Here is a 22238-nt window from a genome sequence, read left to right on the forward strand (position 1 = left end):
AGTGTAGCTGCGGAGTAGGCAAAACAGAGAGAGTCCAAAGAGATCAGAGAATCACACGATAGGTGAGGCTGGAAGAGACCTATAGATGTTGTCTAGTCCAACCCCTAAAAGCAGGGTCAGCTTGAGTAGGCTGCCAAGGTTCATGTCCTGTTGGATCTTGAATGTGTCCGAAAGATGGAGACTGCAACTTCTCTAGGCAGCCTGCTTCAGTGTTCAGCCCCTGGAGATCACCTTTCAGGAACTGCACCTGCAACTATATAATTGGTTTTGGGTGTTCTCTGGCAATAAGTTGTAGAGCAACTTTCCATAAATCACGCTTTGAGGCAAGAACTGCAAGATCTTTGCCTGTTGAAGCAGAACTTGTAGTAGAGAATCTTCAGAGACACCTCTTTGGAGATTGTAATTTGTTTTCCATCCTTCTCTTACCTGAAAGAAGACAGATCCTTGTTATATGCTATATGCTACAAGCAAAGAATGGCCCACACCAAAGGCCTGAAAGACAGGCCAAAGCTCTGATGTCGTGAATTACAGTAATGTCTAATAGGTAATTATGGTTCTTTTTTAATGCAAGTGAGACTGGATATCATACGTGGTTATAAACAGTGTGGCTTTAGTCAAAGCACACGTGATGTTCGTTGCAAAGTGATAGTATATATGGTGTTAATATGTGAAGTACATGGTCTCCTTGCTAGGAGAGCTGCAATTAGAAAAGTTTCACATCTCTTTTTCAATTGACAGTTCACATATGGCAATGTGCGAGAGTACGCTTGAGAGTGGACTGATATTTCTGGATTGAAAAAGAAGCGCTTTATGTGGTTGCTACTTGAGTTGTTTCTAAAACATATAACGTGGCTATATATGTGCAAGTCCGTATAGATCTTATAGTATTATTGATTTGTTTTGGTAAATTCTGTTTGACAAACTTCATTATGCTAAGAAAATGTTACAAATTTCAGGACTATAAAGAAAATATTGAGAAATGGAGTGAATTGAAATTTAGAAATAATTATATAAATTTCAAAAGTCTGAATTGTTAGACATGCAAACATGAAAGTTCACCTGATCTGATTACATTTTTATTATTACAATTTGTGTCCCTATATATAATTTTATACACAAACACGTGCATGTGTACACAGAGATGCATACATCTCTATATTAGCTGCCTGCCTGTAATGGTTTCTGTGCTGTCCTCCACCCTTTTTTCTAATAATTCATTACTGGAGGAAGTCCCTTACGTTGGTAAAATAAGTTGCGAAAGAGATCTAAAATAGATCTCTAGCTTCTGCTTCGCATGGAGCTGTGTGCTGGCCAGAGTGGAAATTTATTCTTGGTTTCTTAAAATGAATATGGGGGGGAAAAAAAGCACATTTAGCAAATTTTCCAGGTTTGAGCAAAAGAGATGTAAGCAGTTCACATTTATGTGCCTCAGATAAAACTTTTTTCATCTCAGTGTATTTTGCAGATCTGTGGAGTATATTTTCACTTTCTCTAGGACAGTTACATATTAGTAATGCGAGTTCTTTAAGCTCAAGGGAATGCATTGGCATATATGAGCCTACATGAGCTGAAATAACTTTTCTTCTAAGTTATTCTTGAAAGTTTTCCTTTTAATAATGACCAAAAGATGTCACTCGTGGATAAGTTTTTTAGTTTTGTGTTTTTGTGTGTGTGCTTTGTTGGGTTTTTTTGTTTGTTTTCAAAAGACTGATCTAGAATGCTAAGCCTGTTCAGATTCTTTTGACAGGCTTTATCCCAAATCAAGTAGCATCTGTCTGTCTGTGTCTTAATTTTTGGCTGGACGAGGTGTGATTTCTCCTCCCACCTAAGTCTACAGATGGCACAGAAGTCAAAATGCTAATTTGGCAGAAACTTGATCATGTAGTCATAGGTAACTGCCAAACTGTTATCTCTGGGCGATGTAGTACCATGCCTGTCCATACCACTGATTTGAAACCAGGTCCCCACACTGTGCGGACCATTTTTATGCAAAGAATATTGACAAATCTAATAACTCATCTTTCTACTTGGGAATAGATGCATGTCTAGTTTAAGCATGGACTACAAGCTAAGCTTCTTTCTGAATTTTTATGTTCTGCTTTAGCATAACATTCCAGACCTGGTTAAATTGCAAGGATGCCTTTAATTCTGAAGCTTTGTGAATAATTTGTCTTGTCTGGTGCTGTTAACTGTGATGGTTCAGTTGGGCTAAAAGAAGCAAAACAGACAGACTTCGTGCATTGCTGAAGGAAAGGGTCCCATTTTCAAGATGCACTAGGAGCTGCTGGAGGTCTAATGAGTAAGAAGCAGCCAAATTGTCTGTTATTTCTCTGAGGTGAATTAAAGAGAGACTCTCCCAGAGTATCCTGGTGTTTTAGAAACGGTTCGGTTGACAGCATGGATACATTCTGCAACTGAATTATCTCAGTATTTCATTACCGTGCCAGGCACAGATCCAGTGGCCTTTCTCAAGGATGAGAGCTATTTTTAGTTAGGGAAATGGGAATATCCAAATAGCCAGAGGTTTATTTTAGTGTTTTGTGCATCATAACTATAGAAAGAGCTTAATGAGGCATCTTCTTGTTTCCCAAAGATCCACAGCTTTGTTCAGTTAGAGTTAAGGCAACACGAAGGGAGCTGTGTCATTTCAGCCACTTGGGATTCATTTGCAGAAAACACAGCAGCTTGTGCTGGCTTTCATCCAGCTTTGCTGCTGGTGAAACATGTCTCTTCGCTCTCTTTGTACTCTCAGCTACACGACCGAAATCCTGTTTAGCCAGTTTTTCAAACTGGTGCTCAAACTCCATCCTTCCCTCTCATCACCTTTCCTCCAAGAACTGATTTAGGTTTCGTGGAGGTGGATGTACAGAGCAGCTTGTTTGATTCTTCCTCTTTTCTCTGTTCAGTTTTTGATCTCAGTTTTCAGTTACTGACAGTGTTCCTTTAAGTATGGGATGATTTGTCAGAGCCCTACTGCAGAGACTGATCTGGTGGAATAAGCAATAAAGGGCAGAGGGGGATGCCGATACACTGTGGTTCCCGCAGTCCAAATGAGGGCTGGTTGTGAGATGCAAACAGTAGTAATTAACACTCTATAACTGTTGCTATGAAATGAGTAGATTAACAGGGGAGACACAGGGTGAGCTTGGTGGAGGAAGTATTGGGGCGCGGCAGCTTTGCATGCTAAAGTGGGGGAGTGCCACGGAGGGCAGCGCAGAGGTGAGTGACAGGAGGTAAATAGCTGAGATGGTTTTTATTAGTGGAGTGAAGGCGATGCGGATGGAATTTACGAAATGACAGAGTTGTGGACAGGTTGTTCAACATGTGAGACAGAAAAATGTAATGTAAATCTGGCACTGGTCTTAACTTGTCCTTAGCTTGCTGCGTTTGGGTATATGCTGGTTCGAGGTTGTTTTTTGAAATGCTGCCTGAAATTCGTAGTGCAAAAAAGGAGGCTGAAGATGGCTTTTCCACAGGAACGCAGAATTGCTTAATTTATTTTTATGTGGCTTTGTAAACACATCTGCACCAGTTGCTTTAACTCTTTTTCATCTGTGTGATAGGCTGCATCTATTGCCTGAAAGACTTGAGGGTCAAGTGCAATCTACAGTAACAAGAGCTGGTCCAGCTATGCTTTTCATACTTAACCCTTCCAGAGTTTGGAGACATCTCATGCAGGTGGAAGAAGCTGGTTCAGGCTAATCTCAAACATCTGTTGTTCCTGTCTGGCAGTGTTACGCTTGCTGTTTTGCCCCATGCTCTTCTCCTGGGTGAATCTTCCAGATTCACACTCCGCTACCCCATTGCTCTCCTCAGTTAACCCCTGCGATAGCTCAGCTGTTTGAGGAAGGATCATTTGTATCTCCTGACTTTATTCCCACACTCCTTTTGCCCTCTTTTGGAGCAGTACACCCCCAAGGGTTGAAAAAGGCTGTTTTTAAAAGCAAAGTTTCTAAATAAGCACTCAGCAAGGCCTGAAAACCTTGTGGCATTTTATCTAAGGCACTTCAATCTGCTAGCCTCTAGTGAGAAAAGTGGAGAATTGTTTTGACATGTCGATTGTCCGATTGGAAAGGAGTTCGCAATGTTGAATGTTATCACTGACAATAAATACGCAGTGGAAATACTTGGGCTCAGTTAAAAATAAAAACAAATGCTGTCTCTCATGCCTTCTTTAAACCCTAGTATGCTTGGAGTATTGTGCTTATCGGTGTCCTTATGCAATGCTTCCCTCTTCTTGATGTCTTCTCACCGGAGGCTTCTGCAAATAGCTGTGTCTGTCTTTTCAGCTGTACGTTGTGTGGGAAACACCATCCGAAAAAATGTGAATATTTCAGTGCAACAGTCCTGATTTTTTTTACCAACTTGACTCATACCATTTGGCCTGAGCAGTTCCTCCCTTGTCCAAACATTTTTCTCCTTTTGTTTTCTAACTTGAAGACTTTTTGAACTATAGTCCTTTTGTTTTATTTGCAAAGCAGGAGGCTGCATACATTTGCTGCTTCCCTCAAATTGTGCATGTTCGGTTCCTTCCTCTACCTGATCAAAATATCTCCCTAACTGCACTCTTTATATGGGCTCTTGTGCATCTTCAGAAGCACAGGGTACGAAGTCGAAGGTTTGGGGAGTGTTGTATTACTGTTCATCAGTGAGACTCTGCTTCCTTTTGGCAAGAATCCCTGTACGCCTTCTGGAGGCTAATTCCTATTGCCATTTCCAATCCCTTTTTATAAATATTTGCTCTTCGCTCTGCCCAGCATTTAAGACAAAGTAATGTGCTGCGTTCAGTAAAGGCAATTCTTCTCGTGTCTGTTATTGTGGTGAGAATATTTGTTGCTGGCCTGTGACTGTGGCAGTCCCCAGAACTGCACTGCTGAAGTGGTTTCTTCTGAGTCCTCTGGAATTTTCTCCTTTTTCTGGTGTTTACACATCAGCTGAGGTATTTTGAGCACTCTCAGATCTCAGTTTTCTGACTTTAAATCATCTTTAAACAATGACTTGCTTTATAGCCTCAGGTTCTTCAAGACTTCAACTTATGGTAGGAACACAACTTGAACTAGTCACTAGTCATCAGGAGGGAACTGGTTTTCTGACTCCAAGAGTTTGGGTTGTTTGATTTTTTTTTTTTTTTTTTTAAAAAAGGCGGGGGGTGGCGGGGAGTGGTGGTGGGTGTGTTTGGTTTTGTGCGTTTTGGTAGTGTGCAGAGAATTGCATTGTAAAGGGGTTTTTTGGGGGGATGTTTCATCCTTCTTAAAGTTTCAAATATATTCTGTTTGATACTAAATAACTTCATTTTGTAGATATATCTGTATCTGTATTTTTACCTGCAAATTGAGCAGCTTACAGAAGGTGCTGATGTGGAGTGCCTCTCCTTACCCACCTCTGCCCCTCAGTTCTCTGTCTTGATATGCAGTAGCCACTACTACAGCATTTCTGAACTCAGAAAGGTAGTGCAGCGCTGGTTAACTGTCCAAGCCCAGGGATGGGCCTGAATTGGGCTTGAGCAGTTGTTTTGAAATAAAGCCTAGGTAATCATGTCTCTGCTCCTACTAAAACATATTCAATACACGGTTTCTCCCTCATGGAGCCTTACCTTTGGGACAGAGATGCTGCGACATTGGTTCACACAGTGAGTACTGTGTAGCTGTGGAATCGGATCATTAGGACACCATCTTTTCTGAGCAGAGACTGTAGCTATGTGAAGTGTCACGTGTTGGTGATAAAACAAACTAACCCTCTTTTCCCTCCGTACGCAGGTTAAAAGATAGCATAAAGATATTGTCTGAGTTTCAAGTCAGCTTGTAATTTGCTTTTGGGGGTGGTTGTTCTGGAGCTGTGAGCTGTTGCTGAGAGCAGTGGGTGGCTATGGCATCATGATGTTAATTATTGCTTTGTTTGGGAGGTGATGCTTTTCTAGGAGGGAGTAGCATCAACAGGAAAGCTTAGAATAATTATAGTTGTCCCCTTGAAAGTTAGCTAACAAGCTACTGTTTACTGATTTGATACATGTAGGTACTATAATGCATTAGCTGACTGTTATGGGCAAGGAATTTAACAGTGGTATGGAGTAATAAGAGGCTAGAAACTGTTGTATAAGGATGGTAAATAACATTGAACAAGACCCAGATGGAGTCCTTTCCTCCTGAGAATTAACCTATTGGCAGTTATCCATTCTGCAGCTAGGGAGTAATTTTGTTTTGTCCAGTGTTTGTAACACTGTACCTCTACCAAAACTTCCATTGGCTTGGATCTGACTTGATGATAATTTCACTTTTGAAGGTATTAGACCACAATTTGTTGGCTTTTCTTAACATATAACTTGTGAAACATTAGTAAATCCTGATGAGTAGCTTTTTTTCTTTTTGAAGTTCAAATTTAAAAAAAAATTAAGGACATAACTGAAGTCAAAGGCGCCATAGGTAAAGAAAGGCTATTGTAAAGTCAGTATTGTAATTGATCTGGAAAGGATCTTTTATTTCAGATGTTTCATAGCTTTTCTTATGGTTAGTTAAGGTTTTGAACATTACCATTACAATACCATGACCTTTCATATGAACTTGTAATTCTGCTATATTGTCCTAATTGTTCTTTTTACCATGCTGCTGGTATTCTTTCTCTTCTATTCTGCAAATGCATATTGTTTCTTTGCCTACCTTTATCAGGAGTTCACACCTGTTCTCCATCATGTTTTTTGAAAGGCTATTACAAAGTGCTGAATTATTTTATCTTATTTTTTTAAAAGTGTTTTAATAATGGCAACCGCTCATTTTATGGAATTATCTGTATCAGTCAGTACAATGAAATTTATCACTTTATTTTTCAGTTTAGTCAGCTGGTATCCAGTGATTTGAAAGTACTTGGAATAAGCTCTTACACCCTCTGCAGTGATGGCCAGTTACTCATTCGGCAAGTCCTCCACCCAGAAACATCTAAGAAGGTATGAGATCAGAACTGATGCAGAAGGACAGTATTGTGTTTTAAGGACATCAAAGAGAATAGCTTATGTGAGTCGGAGATGAGCAACACAATTCAACCTTGGGAGCTATAGTGTTCCAAGAATATTTAAGATGCTCCCCTCCCTGTCTCAACCCTATGTAGCAGAGAAGTTCTTGGCACTTACTTTTGGAAGTCAGCTATGTAACTTGAGGACTCCCAGATGAGCGTATGAAGAAGAAAATTAGGAAAGAAAGGATAGAGAGAGGAACAATACAAGTACTTAGAATTCTGTGTCTTAAGACATGGAAGCAAAGGTAGAGGTCTAACCTCAGCAGAGGTGATGGAGAACTATTGCTTTGTTTACACTTGAGTTAAACCACAGGTTGTGTACGGAGCCATGGGTTTCTACCAAGACCTGAAATTGGTAGGAGCCATGTGTCAGTGTCCTGGAGAGAGTAAACACACAGGCAGTGACTTGCTCTGGAGAATGGCAGTGCTTCCATGTCTGCATTTCTGCAGCAGGAAGTAGTGCTACAGCTTATTTGCGGCTCCCACATGAAGCAGCAGTTTCTTCTCTGAGTTCCTGCAAGGGCTTAGAGCAGGCTGTCTTGCACAGGGAGAAAAATCTTACCTTTGTGCAGGGTGGTGGCTCTTGAGTTAGCCTGCTTGGCAGGGTCTGCAGGAACCCCACAGGAATGGGAACTGCTGACACGGAAGGAGCTGACTGATCAGTTGTATTTTTTTTCTCTATATAAGGGTTTTGGCTCATGCTGAGTTTCTACAAATATTCATTGGCATTTGTGTTATTAAAATATAACACTGAGTTTTTATGAAAAGCACATGTTGATGTAGGAATGAAATAAGTAAGGAAACAGGAATTATATTTAACATTCAGACATGATACTACTTTTTTTTGCTTTTTGTTTTTTTACTTCATGCCATCCTGCAGTATGGATTGTGGGTAATTCTTTGTGTTTCCCTCTTGAAACAAATGGACTAAACCAAACCAAACATACTAATGTTGTCCATACCAGATGAAGGAACAGATTTGATCAAGTACTGAGTCTCTTAATACTGTATTTCTTTCTTTTTTTTCTTTTTACCTCTTTCAATACTTTTTTCATTTGCAGAGGTTTCTCCCTGCACTGTAAGTGTTAGTAAGCTTCTGACCTTAGCTCTTGCTATTCCTACCGTTCTAAGAAGCATTACCTTGTGACTTGTCTTAACTCTTTATTTACAAAGGTGCATGCTGTTTGGTTAGACTAAAGTCAAACTTTTATATACTAAAACAGCTGGAGAGTGTGAGAGAGAAAATAGTGAGTTAGACCAGAATTATTTGTTTTATTTCTTGAAAGAAAAAGCTGATGTCTAAGTGAAGGGCTGCTTAAATGTTTCTTTAATAATGTTTTATAATTAAAATTGTTATCCAGTACACAAGAGTAATGAATAAATATCTTGAAGTTGCTGGAAGATATTTTGCACACTAACGGCATTTATTTAAACTTTGTTATAATGTTTTGGTACAATACTGCTTTTCAGTATAGCCACAAAACAGAAAATACGGTATCCTAAAGGGGAGTATTTATAAACCAGCAAATCCTAGATTTTTTTTTTTTTCTCCCCGTTTCTCAGCTGTCTTCTCTAGCTGTTTTGCACAGGTCTGCCTCTCAGAAGCTATTTGGGTTTGCTCATCTAGAGATCTGCTTCTGTAAGGCTGTGGAATTTGAACCGTTGTTACAAAGGAACTAAACTGGTATATCATAGACAAGCTGATGACATACAGCTTGTGATTTTTGAGACTGCCTCATTCAGTCCAAAAATATTAATTGGCATTTAAAGGAACGGTGTGTACAGAATAAACTTTTTGCCTTCCTTGTAGAACTTACTGCTGTCAGACTGCTTCTATTCCTTTTATGATCTGCGCAAAGAATTTCACACTTGCTACCCTAGTTCAGCCGCCGTGAAAGATCAGACTATCAAGACCATGGCAGAGTGTATCCTTTTGCTGCATCTTTTGCACCAAAATCAATTGTGCTTCTTTATGTTTTACCTCTGTGATAGTTTCAGCTTTTACTCTGCTAAATTAAGACGTGGGTTTTAAAAACTCCCAAGTAAAATGGCAGGAATATCTGCCTAAGTGTGTATTGGGGGTGGGGGGGTTGTGGCAGCAGCTCTGCTTGTAGGTTTTTTGTTTTCCCCAGTTTGACTCTAACAATAAGTTCTAAACCCTATTTAGTAAATCCACTAAACAAAAATATCACCTGGTTGATACTTGATCTTAAAGGAAAGGCTTAGGTACCAGTGGGCCTTTTCAGCACCAGTTTGCCTGCAAGCTTCTACTGTTCTCTTGTATGATCCTGACTGAACTGAGCTTAAAACAAAAACTAGGTAAAAACCAAAACCAAACCAAACCAAAAATCCAGCTTCCTACATCTACATTTTAGAAGGATTTTTGCGGCCCAGCTGAATGTGGTTAAGTTTGAAGTGATGGGAACTTATTTAGCTTTTTTTTTTTACTGTTAATACTGAAATGATGTAAGCTATCAATAGTTTTCAGACTGTTGACTGTTAAAGTGAATATTAACCAGTTTATGTGCAGAGCAGCAAATGTCTAATGGTCGTGTGTCCCCACTAGGAGCAGTTTATCTGATTACCAGTTCTGTGTTAATATCAGGAAAGCCTTATGACTTATTTACAAATGAATGTGCAAGTCTGTTATTTTCTATAATCACCTGTTTAGATCTAGGCTTAGGGACAGATGAAGCAGAGGAGGACTTTGGCGTGTGGCAAGTGAAAACCATGGTGGCTATCATTTTCAGCATGCTCTCTGAAAGCTGTAGTAAGTGACCTATTTATACAGAATGCTGAAATCTTTCTTTTTCTGTAAGAATTGGCAGTGGTACTGTCATTCTTAAGTAATCTCTGACTCTGGTTATATTTAAACTTCCTGTTTTGTTGCAGATCACGTATTTACTGAGCCTGAAACTGTGAAATACAAGTATGAAACGGGTCCTTGGTAAGTGCCCTCGTCATGGTTGTTCACAACCAAAGAGTCTTGTCTACAGCAGTGCAAGCTTGAGAATATTTCCCCACAGTCACTGTGAAAGTAGATTGGTTCCTGAGAACACTAACAGTGTATTCAGTAGTCTAGGGTAGACAGACTGTAGCTGGTATTTTGAATGCTGTACTTTAGTCCATCTCTTTAAAGTCACTGCAAGTTAAATGCTCTTTGTTCTCTAGCCTCTGTTTTGCATGGCAGCGAGGCTGACTTATCTTGCTCAGTGGTGAAGAAATATTTGTGAACTTTTTCTAAGTCAACAGGCATAATGGCTAGTGTACCCTACATGCAGCTGAGCTACGTGGTGCTTCCCAAGAGTGCTTTAATATGCTGTACTGCATATTGGGTTTAGGGAGAGAATCATAGAATCATAGAATGACCCGGGTTGGAAGGGACCTCAAGGATCATGTAGTTCCAACCCCCCTGCCTGGCAGGGCCACCAAACATACACATTTACTAGATCAGGTTGCCCAGGGCCCCGTCCAACCTGGCCTTGAACACCTCCAAGGACGGGGCATCCACAACCTCCCTGGGCAGCCTGTTCCAGGGCCTAACCACTCTCCTAGTAAAGAACTTCCCCCTAACATCCAACCTAAATCTTCCCTCCTTCAACTTGTATCCATTTCCCCTAGTCCTGCTATTGTCGGCCCTTTCAAAGAGTTTACTCCCCTCCTGGGTGTAGATTCCCTTCAGGTATTGAAAGGCTGCAATGAGGTCACCCCGCAGCCTTCTCACCCTTGATGGGTGGACAACTCGATGGATAAGCAACTCGATGGAGAGAAGAAATAGCATGGTTCTTGGTTTTCAAATATATTGCAGTAACTGGAGAATGAAACATCTTAAGCATAAGTAATATGTTTTCATATTTAGGACTGTCTTGTAACCATCTATGTTGGATTGTTAGATCTTTCAAATAAAATTAATCCAGTTCCTTATTGACTGTGAGACAGTCTTACTATTTTTTTTTTTAAGGAACTATGATGTGGTGACAACATAGTGCATCTTGGGTGTTGCGTATGTAAAGGATCACCCCTGTTATCTTTCCTTTCTTTATTCAAACAAGTAACAGAATTAGAAGAGTCCCAACAGCAAATACACTCCTGATTTACAAGTTAAATTAGTTGCAAACTGAAATTTGGTAGGATAATGGAAAACTTAGATTAAAGCTTACTTTGGCTTCCTTTATTTTTTTCTTTCTGTGCAGTAGTAAATCTGAAACAGTGGACAGTGAGACAGTAATACGTGCCAGAGGTTTGCCATGGCAGTCTTCAGACCAAGATATTGCTCGATTTTTCAAAGGACTCAACATTGCCAAGTAAGAGAATAAGAATTTGTCTTGCTTTATCGCTTTGTCTTTAACAGCAAGTTCTTTTAATATTTGGTTAACACACATCCTCCCCACTCCCCACTAGAGTCCTTGCTGTCCCCACCCTGGCCCCTTCCCACCCCATGGTCTCAATAACTGAACAGGTTTACCAGCCTTAGGTGTGCAAGAAAGAATTTTGAAGTGTGTGAAGAAGAAAAGAGATTTATCAACTGAAACCAACATATGTTCATTTATTGCTGGTACCTAAAGGGAGAAGCTCTTACTGCATTAATCAAGACATAGTCCAGATATAATAGAAGCTTTGATTTTGTGCCAACTGTTCAGTATTCTGCCGTACCTCCTAAACAGGCCAGATCCAGAAACCTCCAAGTGCTGTTTGGAAGAAATTTTCATGACTGATGTGTGTACACCTCTGTGTATATATGTGTGTGTATGTGCACATGAAATGAGTTTAATTTAGCATACACTTAGAGTCTATTCCAGATTCTCAACACTGAGAAAATATATTTTTTTATTTAGAGGTATGAAGAAATTCAAATCTTCATCTCTGAGGTGATAGGAAGGGCTTGCAAATTTATGTCTGCATGGAAGATGAGAAGGTGGTGAACAGCATGAAATCCAAGATCTCACTGGAGTGGATTCTGCAGTATAACTGTGTGACGTTAAAAATTAAGTTAGGTTGTGGATAGTAGCCATTTATTTTTCAGTCTGTAAACTTCATGTTGAAGTCTGATTTCTCTACTAATCTTACACAATTGTTTATTTAATGTATTAAAGAGTCAAACTGAGTTTGTTTTTGTTGGTTTTACCTTCCAGAGGTGGTGTGGCTCTTTGCCTGAATGCTCAAGGAAGAAGGAATGGGGAGGCATTAGTTCGGTTTGTCAATTCTGAGCAGAGAGATCTCGCACTGGAAAGACATAAGCATCACATGGGTAGCAGATACATTGAGGTAAAAAGTAGTGACTTGAACCAAATCTTTGGAGAACAACCTGAGTGTTTTACACTACAGTTTTAAATGGGAACAAACTGCACTTCTGTTTTGCTCAAAGTACCAAAAAACAATTCTTTCACATGTGGAAGAGTGCTCGTGTTTTAGAGTTGAATGTTGTAATTTTCATGTGTGGTTTTGTTTTTAATTTTTTTCCTTCTTTTTAAGGTTTACAAAGCAACTGGGGAAGAATTCTTAAAAATTGCAGGAGGTAAGTGCTACTGGAGTTCCGTGTAATTACTCATAGGAGTGTTGTTCTAGTCTTGAGGTTTTTTGTTTTTTTTTTTTTCTTGGCTGAGGACACAAATGGATAATGAAGTAGTTTTTCCTGTTTTGCCTTCCAAGAATACTTGACCCTGTCAAGTTCTGGTTTCATGTGGTTGAATTAGAGCTGTGAGCGTTTGGGCTGTGCTGTTCACAGACAGGTCTTGTTGTCTGGGAGGATGATGAGCCTTTGCAGTGGGATCATCTGTGGACCTTGTTCACACTAATCTCATCTTTCTTCCAATTTCATTAAAATATAAAACACTTTTAGGTAAGGGAGTTTTGCTTTAAAATAGATTACTGGGAGTTAGTAGTGTCTCAGGTTTTCTGTGGGTTTGTTGCTAGCTACTCACCTCCTATATTGCTCCTTCGTGCTTTGCTGCTCCTGAGTCCTGTGGAATTGACTGACCAGCCTGACCATTTGTTGTTACCTTTCTACCAGGCACCTCCAATGAAGTGGCGCAGTTCTTGTCTAAGGAGAATCAAGTTATCATCCGGATGAGAGGTCTTCCGTTCACTGCTACACAGGAGGATGTCTTGGGGTTCCTGGGACCAGAGTGCCCTGTCACAGGAAAGGACTTCTCTTTGTCAAGTACCCAGATGGCAGGCCCACAGGAGATGCATTTGTGTTATTTTCCTGTGAAGAATATGCACAGAATGCACTTAAAAAGCACAAAGAAATACTTGGAAAACGTTACATTGAACTCTTCAGGAGCACAGCAGCAGAAGTCCAACAGGTTGTAACTATTGTCTGTGAGACTCAAAACTTAACAGTTATAACATTTCTTCTAACACTTGCATGGAAATACGTTGTAGACAACCATGAAGTCTATTATATTAAAGATGTCAAGTTCGAGAAAGGGCAATATGTGCTTCCTGATTGGCATGGAAAATTGCGCAGCATTGTTTTTTGATTTTTACTGCCACTTTTTTTTTTTAACATTGCCCAGATTGTAAAGTAAAAATCACTAGGTAATTTTCTTCTACTTAAAGGCTGACTGAAACACAAAAATAATTTTTAAAATATGCTAGATTGATAGTATTGTAGTAATGCTTCTTGAAAATCTGCAGTATTGTCTTTAATACTATTGCACAGTATTATTCTGTCTCCATGTACAGAATTTCTAATTTTAAGTACAAATCTGGATGCATTACAACAGTTTTTCCTACAACTGCTTTTTTTGGAAACTAAGAATTTCCAGGATGTATCTGATTTTTGGTGAAATTAAGTGAAATATTTGTTTTCCTAAGATAATATATTTCACTTTTTCCCCCTATCCTTTACAAGCTCGTATTATCACCTTCCTAAAGTGGTAAAACCATTTTATTTTGGCACCAGCAACTCAAGCCTGTGAAAAATATCACATATTCTTTTTTTCTGCCTGACACAAAGTATTTCTGGATTGATAACGCCAAGGGGAACCATTACGAGATTTGATCTGGTCTTTGCATAACCACTGGCTATAAAACCTTAATACAGTTACTGTTTCAACCTATGTGACGAGATAAGTCTTTTCCATAGAAGTGATGGGCCCAGGGAAATAATATCCACACTTGCAGACCTGCCATTTACCTTTAGTACTGTGGTACAGAGATTAGCACAGCCAAGAATCTGACCTGTGTATTGTTTTTTTCCCCTCCTCAGTTCTGCTCCTTAGAATGAAGCCAAGTCCTCTAAGGAACAAAACCATTCTGTCACAATGACCAAGTCTTTGCTCTCATTTTTGTTAGGGAGACCTAGATAAAACTTGTATAACTTATGTTCTGGCAATGTCATTATTTCTTCCTCTACGACAGCTGTCTAGGGTGACACCCTCATTTTTTTGGTGCTTGAGCAAGAGATTTTTTTTTTTTTAGGGAATTATAGGCTCCTTGTTTGAGTAATTACAAGAGGTAAAGCCAGCTCTTGCCTACTTAGTGTTAATACAAAGTAATTGTCATATTCTGTACACAACTGAGGGAGAAGATGTGCTGCTTTATTTCTGATAATCATTGCTAAATATGTTTTTCAGCAGTAGGCCCCAACAGCAAATTATGTTCCCTTTGTCATTTGGGAATGAGTCAAGAGAAAATAAAATGTTGAGATCAAGGTCTCCTATAGTTCTTATCCTTTTTTTTTTCTTTTTTTTTTCTTTTTTTTTCTGTTTTCCAGAAACCCTGTACTTGGAGATGAGCACTCAGGTTAAAAAACAAACACCGTCACTTAACCGATCAGGATTTATGAAGGAATTAGAGTGGTTTTACTTATTGGTTATTTCAGGTCTCAGTTCTTTTAAAATGACTAGACAGTCATTTACCTTAATGGAAGTAAGAACTGTATGTGAAAGTAATGGTTTATCAGCACAAATGCGTTTTTCAAATGTTCCTTTTTGGGATAATCTAAAATGAACCGTAATATTCTTTTAACTTTTTTATAATGAGATTAGAAAGGTCCGTTGTTAGGGTCTAGCAAATTCAATTTGTAAGACTTCCTGTCTCCCCTTCCGAGTTTGAAACTGTCAAATGCCCAATGGTTTGGTTTAAGCTGGTTTTTTTTCTCTGATGTTGGAAGAGGATTTATTTAAATGTGTGAAATAGTATTAGGAGAATTGATTTGTGCTCAATCAGAGGATGTGTAAATCTCTATCAATGTGCTTTTTTTTTTGCCAACAGGTACTTAATCGATACATGTCAACACCTCTTATTCCCACTCTCCCAACCCCCATCATTCCGGTCATACCCCCGCCGTACACCATTGCCACGGGCAGCATACGGGACTGTGTCCGGCTCAGAGGCCTTCCTTACACCGCTGGCATTGATGACATCCTGGAATTTATGGGAGACGCCACAGGTGATATCAAGCCCCATGGAGTTCACATGGTTCTTAATCAACAGGTAACAGGATTTTGCACAGGCTAACTTTCCAGTTATTGAACAGGGTTATCAGTCAGGGTAGCTTACCTGTTCTTGGCTGTGCTTTAGGGCTTCTATAACCTTAAGAAAATACTGTGTTCTGTTTGCCTGTCTTTTAGTTCCTTATTTCTCCTCATTTCTTTTCCCCTTTTACATACACACTTGCTTCCCTCTATATATATGTATGCTATAACCTTGAGAAAATACTGTGTTCTGTTTGCCTGTCCTTATTTCTCCTCATTTCTTTTCCCCTTTTACATACACACTTGCTTCCCTCTATATATATGTATGCATAAGACTGGGGAGGGATGAAGCTTGTTCTTTTAATGATAGCTTTGTCCTGGAGGCTGTCTTAAATAGTCCCTTGTGTTTCAGTTGAGTGCTGGAAATACACAAGACAGAAATGTCTTATGTTGGATGGCATGGCTGCTCTGTCAGCTTCAGGGTTTCTGCTCCATGGCAGCTGTGTTGTTTTAGTGGTATTTGTGGGAAAATGAGGTGTTTCTACCTTGATTAGAGACTTCTCAGGCTTTAAAGGAAGTTGATAATTAAAAATTGCAATCTGGATATATTTTAATGACATAATCATAGGGATATTTTTTCCTTGTTGTCTTGTGTTTAAAATAAGCTCTATTAACCACAGAAATATTGAGGTATTAAAGAAAACAAATGAGAGAGATCTACTATATTCGTTATGCTTTGTTGCTAAGAAAGTTTTTAATATTTTATACATACAGCACTGTCATGTTGCAGAAAATGAGACCTGAAAATCAATTTCTAATGTACTGTTGTACTATTACCTAAAAAAGTAGTTACAGGGAAGGCAAAGCCAGACTCTTCCTAGAGCTTCATTGCAAAGGAACAGCAGAGAATATTCATAAACTACATCAAGGAAAATTCCAGTTGGGTGCAAACGGAAAAAAAAAAAAAAATCACAGTGAGAAATAAGTTAAGCACCCAAACAGGTTCACAGAGATGCTGTGGGATCTCCACCCCTGGAGATGCTCAGAATTCAAGTGGAGAAGGCCATGAATGGCCTGAGGTGACTTGACAGTTAGCCTTAGCCCTACTCTGAACAGTGTTTGGATTAGAGGCCTCCAAACTTTCTTTCCACGCTAGATTACTCTCTATTCTTTTCTGCAGAAGATGGAAATAATGTTAACTGGGTGCTGCTTACATGAGTCTTACCTTTCCACTTGTAAAAATAATTGTTGAGTTATTAGTCATTGGTGCCAGCTGAGGAGGAACAATACAGATTTTCAGTAGACAGCTACTCTTAGTACTTTCTGCATTTCTTGTGCTCTGGGTGTTTTAATAACAGATTGACCTATGATTGTTCCCCTCCTCCCTCAGGGACGACCATCAGGTGATGCTTTTATCCAAATGAAATCTGCTGACAAAGCCTTTATGGTGGCTCAAAAATGTCACAAAAAGATGATGAAGGACCGTTATGTGGAAGTATTCCAGTGTTCAGGAGAGGAGATGAACTTTGTTTTAATGGGTGGCACTTTAAATCGTAGTGGCTTATCCCCACCGCCATGTAAGTTACCATGTAAGTCTGCAATTCTTCCGCTCTCTGCTGCTAAAGGCTGATATGTGGTAGGTGCTGAAGCTTTGTGGCCTTTCACCTTTTGACTTGGGTTTTGCCATGATCAATAATCATCCATTTGCGTACGTGCCGAGATTGGAATTGTTCTCTTTGGGCAATAATGGGACTGATCAGAGACATTTTTATTGTATTTTCGGTGGTGAGTACAGGGCAGCGAGACCTTTCCAGTGAAATTGTTGCACACTTCGCTTTTTGTGGGTGTACTGTTCTTCTGAGCTCTGCGGTAGACTTGCCTGTAGTGAAACCTACTTGGAATTAGAGGGATTTTTAAAAGGGGAGAAATGCTATATTCTAGCTGCCAATGAGTGCTCTTGCTATCTTGCCTTAGAGCATTGAGAAGGTACTCTTTGGGCTTAGTTTTGAAGGAAAACACCCACTGGGATGATATGCTAACAGACTATACAGTGGTGAAGTTGGATGGATTTTTATATTTTTACTTTACTGAAGATAACAGTGAACCTTATTGTGGAACTATAATAGAATGTTACCATTCTAATCAGTACCAAATCACTAAGCAGATGCCAATGTGTACTTGCAAAATAGTAAAGAGCTGCCAAATATAGTATTTAAAAACAGTTTACATACCAAGCCAAGCTTTATGTTTGTATAAAAATCAGATATTTGTTCATCAAAATGCATCAGACTGGTGATCTAGTGAGGCTTTCTTTTTTCCATTTACTGTATCCTAAAAATACTTCTCAAAGTTGCAGGAGGCTTATACGTGAAGACTCATGGTCAGCAGTGGTGGATGCCCATGTGTGGCTAATATTCTGGTACTTTTGTCCCACAGAGTACAACTTCTGTTAGAAAGAACCAAGGGTGTGTTGGTGTGCACGCCTGCTTTCTCTATGCACATGGCTTTATGCTTTCTTTGAGTAACTCTGAAGTTCCCCACTTTTCAAGGCTGCTCAGCTCCAGCAGTTGTGAACTCCTAGGAATTGCTCATTTCTAATGCCCCAGTTGTCGTTCCTGGTGCTGTAACAGGGGTTTCCAGGGGAGAGACTGGAGAGCTATCTTTGCACAAATGTTCATTAATGATGCCCCGATAGTATTAATCACATTGGGCCGAATAATTCCTTTCCTATAGCAGAGATCGCCACTCTGATTGTTTTTTGTTGCTGTGTCCTGGTTTGTTTTTAGGTCTTTCTCCACCAGCTTACGCTGCTTTCCAGACAGCAGCTGTGATCCCAGCAGAGGCAGCGCTTTACCAGCCACAAGCCCTCTTGCCAACCACCAGGACACCCCAGGCTTCTGCGGCTGCTCCTCCAACTGTTACCTACTACCCGGCTCAGGCTGCTCAGCTTTACATGAATTACACAGCTTATTATCCCAGGTAAACCCTAGACTTAGCTGCTTCTTTTGACATTTCATCACGGTGGAGCAGGCAACTCTGTGGTCAGCTGTGAACAGCTCTTTAATTTCTACTTCTAGTTTAGGTCATCTTGGGAAGCTGATGTTCATCAGCAGAAGCCATTTTAGCTGATTCTCTGTGGCCTTGTAATGAAGTTCAGCTTTTCTGTAGGTTCTGTTTGAATCTCTTGATAATGTTGGTCTAATATTTAACAGTGTTTTTGGCACTGGGGCAATGTCATCAGGGCAGTTCTATTTCTTGGCCAAACGAGAGCCTGTGTCAATACATGCCTCTACCCCCATCCCTTAGTTTGTTCTGTACTTAGGATACTGTTTCCGTACTGAAAGACTGATCATAGGTGTGTACTCGGTTTGATTTCTTATATCAGTGAGACAAGACATGTGTAAGCAAAGCAGAAGATCTCCACCTTTTCCCTTCCCACAGATGGTATCAACATGGCTCGCTGAAGTCTGGTACTTGGGTGTATGGGGAAGTAGCCTGTTCATTGATAGTTCCTACACTTGTGACACTTACTAGGCCGAGTATCTGGTAAATTACTAGATGGGCCCTGACCAGAGATGCTACTTTTACTCACTGCTTTGTGGCTCAGAAGCACCAGCTTTGGGCTTTTGCCTGCTTTTCATACTATGGTTCCACCCCTGCTTTTTTTCTGTATGGTTCTATTAAAAATCTTAGAACAAGTCATCTGCAGCTACTATTTTTCTCCTCCCCTATGAAATAGCTAGTGCCACTCTTCATATCTTCAACTACAAATGTTGGCTATTTTCCTTTTCCTCCCTTCTAAAAATAAACTATAAGATGCTGAAGAGAAATGAAGAAAATAGATAAAGCAGTCCATATCAGGGCTGCTTGTTTTTCTATGTTTTTCAGGCTTATTCTCAAATTTAAATTTTCAGTTTCATCTAACACCAGATATTGGTTTTCATAACAATTTTGCCCCTCTTTCTCTTTCAGTCCTCCAGTATCCCCTACCACAGTGGGGTATATTGCCGCTCCTCCAGGAGCTGTAGCTGCTGCTGCCACTGCCACCCACACTCCGATTCTGCCCCAGCCTGGAGCATTAGTCCGTATGCAGGGCTTGCCCTATAACACAGGAATGAAGGAGATACTCAGTTTCTTCCAGGGGTACCAGGTTAGTATGCAGTCCCTCTCCTTGGTATTGTATGTGGACCTCCAAGTAATGATCAGTGGGGAGCAAGGGAATGCTCTTGGAAATTGCTGAACAAGTGTGCAAGGTGTGTTGTGTATTTAAATGGCAGACCAAAGTATAATATACAATTTGCCTTATTTCTTATATAATAAACATCTTAATTTGAAACAGTGATTTAGGGGGTTAGGGTTTGAGTTTGCAGAGGGAGAAGGCGCAGACCCCCAGTGTGAGCAGGGCTGCAAAGGGGCTGCCAGAGGAAATTGCAGGCTTTCAGTCCTGGCCACTTTTTGGTGGGACCCTTAGGTAGAGTCAGTGTTTGACCTTCAAGACCTAAGAGTTAAAGTCTGCTGAAAGCAAATCTCTAGTACAAAAGTCTGTGACCTAGGAGGGGTGACTTGCTTGCAAAAGGAGACGGACAACTCTGTCAGCAAGGACTAATTATTTTGGATACATGCAGGAACAGTTACCATTAAAACTGCATTACATTGCAACCTAAAGGAAAACTGTATTCTCCAAACGATTTTGTACTGATAGCAAATATCCTATGTGCTATAGGTAACTTCAGTCAGTATGTACTGACTCAAGGCTCTTACCAGTGAGCAAACACATAGAAGCTTACTTTCTTGAAGAACATTAAAAAAAAATCATCATCATGTACAAATGTTTTTTCCTTATTTGAGTTTTTAACTTATTTGAATTAATGGAATGGATCTTTCCATGTCTTCTGCCTTTCATGTCAGAGGATATTGTATCTATATCCATGTTTTGTTATCACATGTTTGCTAAAAGGAAAGATACTTGACTATGGTATATTCTGGTGAGTACTGAACTTCTGTGGGTAACAGCACTTACACAAATACCAGATCTGCCCTTTTGGTACTACCAGAAGCCCTGACTTAAAATCCTCTTGGTAGGTCTAAAACCACTGTTCAAATGATATGTATGAAAATAAGACAATTTTTGCATGTTCATCCTTCAAAATTCTGTAAGTTGGGGAACAGTGATATTGCTAAAGGGTAGGATGCAGATGGATTATTTTCAATGCATAGCAGCAGTTAATAGGAAACATTCAGGCATGGTATGTTTTCTTTTTTCTTTAAGATTCTTAAGGCACAATGGCCTTTAATTTGTGGAGCCAGATGTCTGCTCTGTAAATGAATGTACACTGAGAAAAGATGCTTAAATGTGTATATTCCAGGTTTTGAGTATTTGGAAGGTACAGTGCTCTACCTGTTGTGGCTTCTTTTCAAATATTGTATTTATGTTTGAAAGTAGTTTCTCATACTTCATTTTTCAGGGGAAATATTTTAAGGTTAGCAAGTGTGATGAATTTTGACAAATGTTAAAAAGAAACTAAATGTCATTGTATTTTAGGGCTTTTTCTTCAACAGATGTTTGCAGAGTTCAAACCAAATTCAATTACTTGTGGCTTTCATGATTTCCGGACAAATAGTAGTAATCATTCATTTGCTGCTTAGCCATTGATATTTTATGTTTTGGTTTTCTTCAGCTGACTGGGTTTTTTGGTGGGTGGATGGTGGATGTACTAAAACTTTAAGTGGGGAAGCCTGTTTTCTAAATCAAAATTCAACTAGAAGTGTAAGTGTGCCATTGAAAAAGGTGACCTGAACCTTCTATATGTGGAACAGGTCAGTGACAATGTCTGGTAGCTCTGTCTTCCACTAAATCTTCAGTTTAGTGAATCTGCACTCTGGGTCGGGTGCTGAATTTGCCCTTTTCCTTGTTTCTGCATTTGGAGAGTGGTTCATAGTGTTTGTATTGCACAATTAAATGTTTCAAATGAATAGACGTTTTGCCACAAGGTGAAAACTATATTCTTCTGCTGCAACCTTCTGTCGTCATCAGTTACTGTTATTAAATTGGTCACCTCTTTGATTTCTTTAGAAGATGTTGTCCAAATGAGATCGGGTTCAATATCTTATAAAGGAGCCAAGGAATAATTTTGAATTGTTCTTGGAATCCCGTATGTGGTAATGCTAGTTTTATACTCACTCATTCCTTTAGGGGAAAAAAGAGGTGGTGACTACTGTATTGGGACAGGATTGTGTCTCTGGAGTAATAACTAATCTTTTTTTTTTTCTTTTTTCCTCTTCTTTCCTCTCTCCTCATGTTATTTTTTAATTTTCTGCTGCTGCCCAAGGATTTATTGCACGATGCTTCTGCTCATTTATAAAGTGAGCCCCTAATAATTGTCAGTGGTTTGGGCATGGTTTTAATCTCTGTGTAACTAATTGATGTTGGTATTCAGTGGGCTTCAGTGTTGGTATTCTGGGAACCAGATCGGAGATGCTGAGATTGAAGGGTGATTTTTTTTTTTTTTTTTTTAATCTTTATATGCCCTTGTCTGAAAGGAACAGGTTTTAAGGTTTAGTTCTTTCTTTATTCTCTTCTGTTTTCTTCCTTCAGTCTTCATGGGCTCTGTATTGCATGTACGCACATGTTGCTACTTCAGTGAAAGCACCTTTCATACCAGACCTGCCTCTTAAGAGATAGACTTTGCTCATCATGGGCTTCAACAAGCTGGTCTCAATATCAGTACATGCTTCTAATAATAAATGATACAAAAATCTGCAGATCAGCATTTTAATTTTAAATTAATTTTATCAGCACTAGCCTCTTGT

The 22238-nt window shown here is 39.5% G+C and overlaps 1 protein-coding gene across 1 annotated transcript in view; it reads left to right on the plus strand.

Annotated features, from left to right (window-relative positions):
• The window catches only part of ESRP2 (epithelial splicing regulatory protein 2), a gene marked incomplete at its 5' end in the record, with an annotated part of 45340 nt that overhangs the window by 12289 nt on the left and 10813 nt on the right, over nucleotides 1–22238 (plus strand). The window contains 13 exon segments of the mRNA XM_010083414.1: nucleotides 6824–6937; nucleotides 8816–8930; nucleotides 9677–9775; nucleotides 9898–9952; nucleotides 11199–11309; nucleotides 12138–12270; nucleotides 12478–12520; nucleotides 13016–13144; nucleotides 13147–13310; nucleotides 15226–15447; nucleotides 16819–17005; nucleotides 18215–18407; nucleotides 19401–19578. Coding sequence (XP_010081716.1) covers nucleotides 6824–6937; nucleotides 8816–8930; nucleotides 9677–9775; nucleotides 9898–9952; nucleotides 11199–11309; nucleotides 12138–12270; nucleotides 12478–12520; nucleotides 13016–13144; nucleotides 13147–13310; nucleotides 15226–15447; nucleotides 16819–17005; nucleotides 18215–18407; nucleotides 19401–19578 — 1743 coding nt within the window.

This window comes from Pterocles gutturalis, unplaced genomic scaffold (genome assembly GCF_000699245.1).
Source record: "Pterocles gutturalis isolate BGI_N339 unplaced genomic scaffold, ASM69924v1 scaffold40500, whole genome shotgun sequence".
Taxonomy (NCBI): Eukaryota; Metazoa; Chordata; class Aves; order Pterocliformes; family Pteroclidae; genus Pterocles; species Pterocles gutturalis.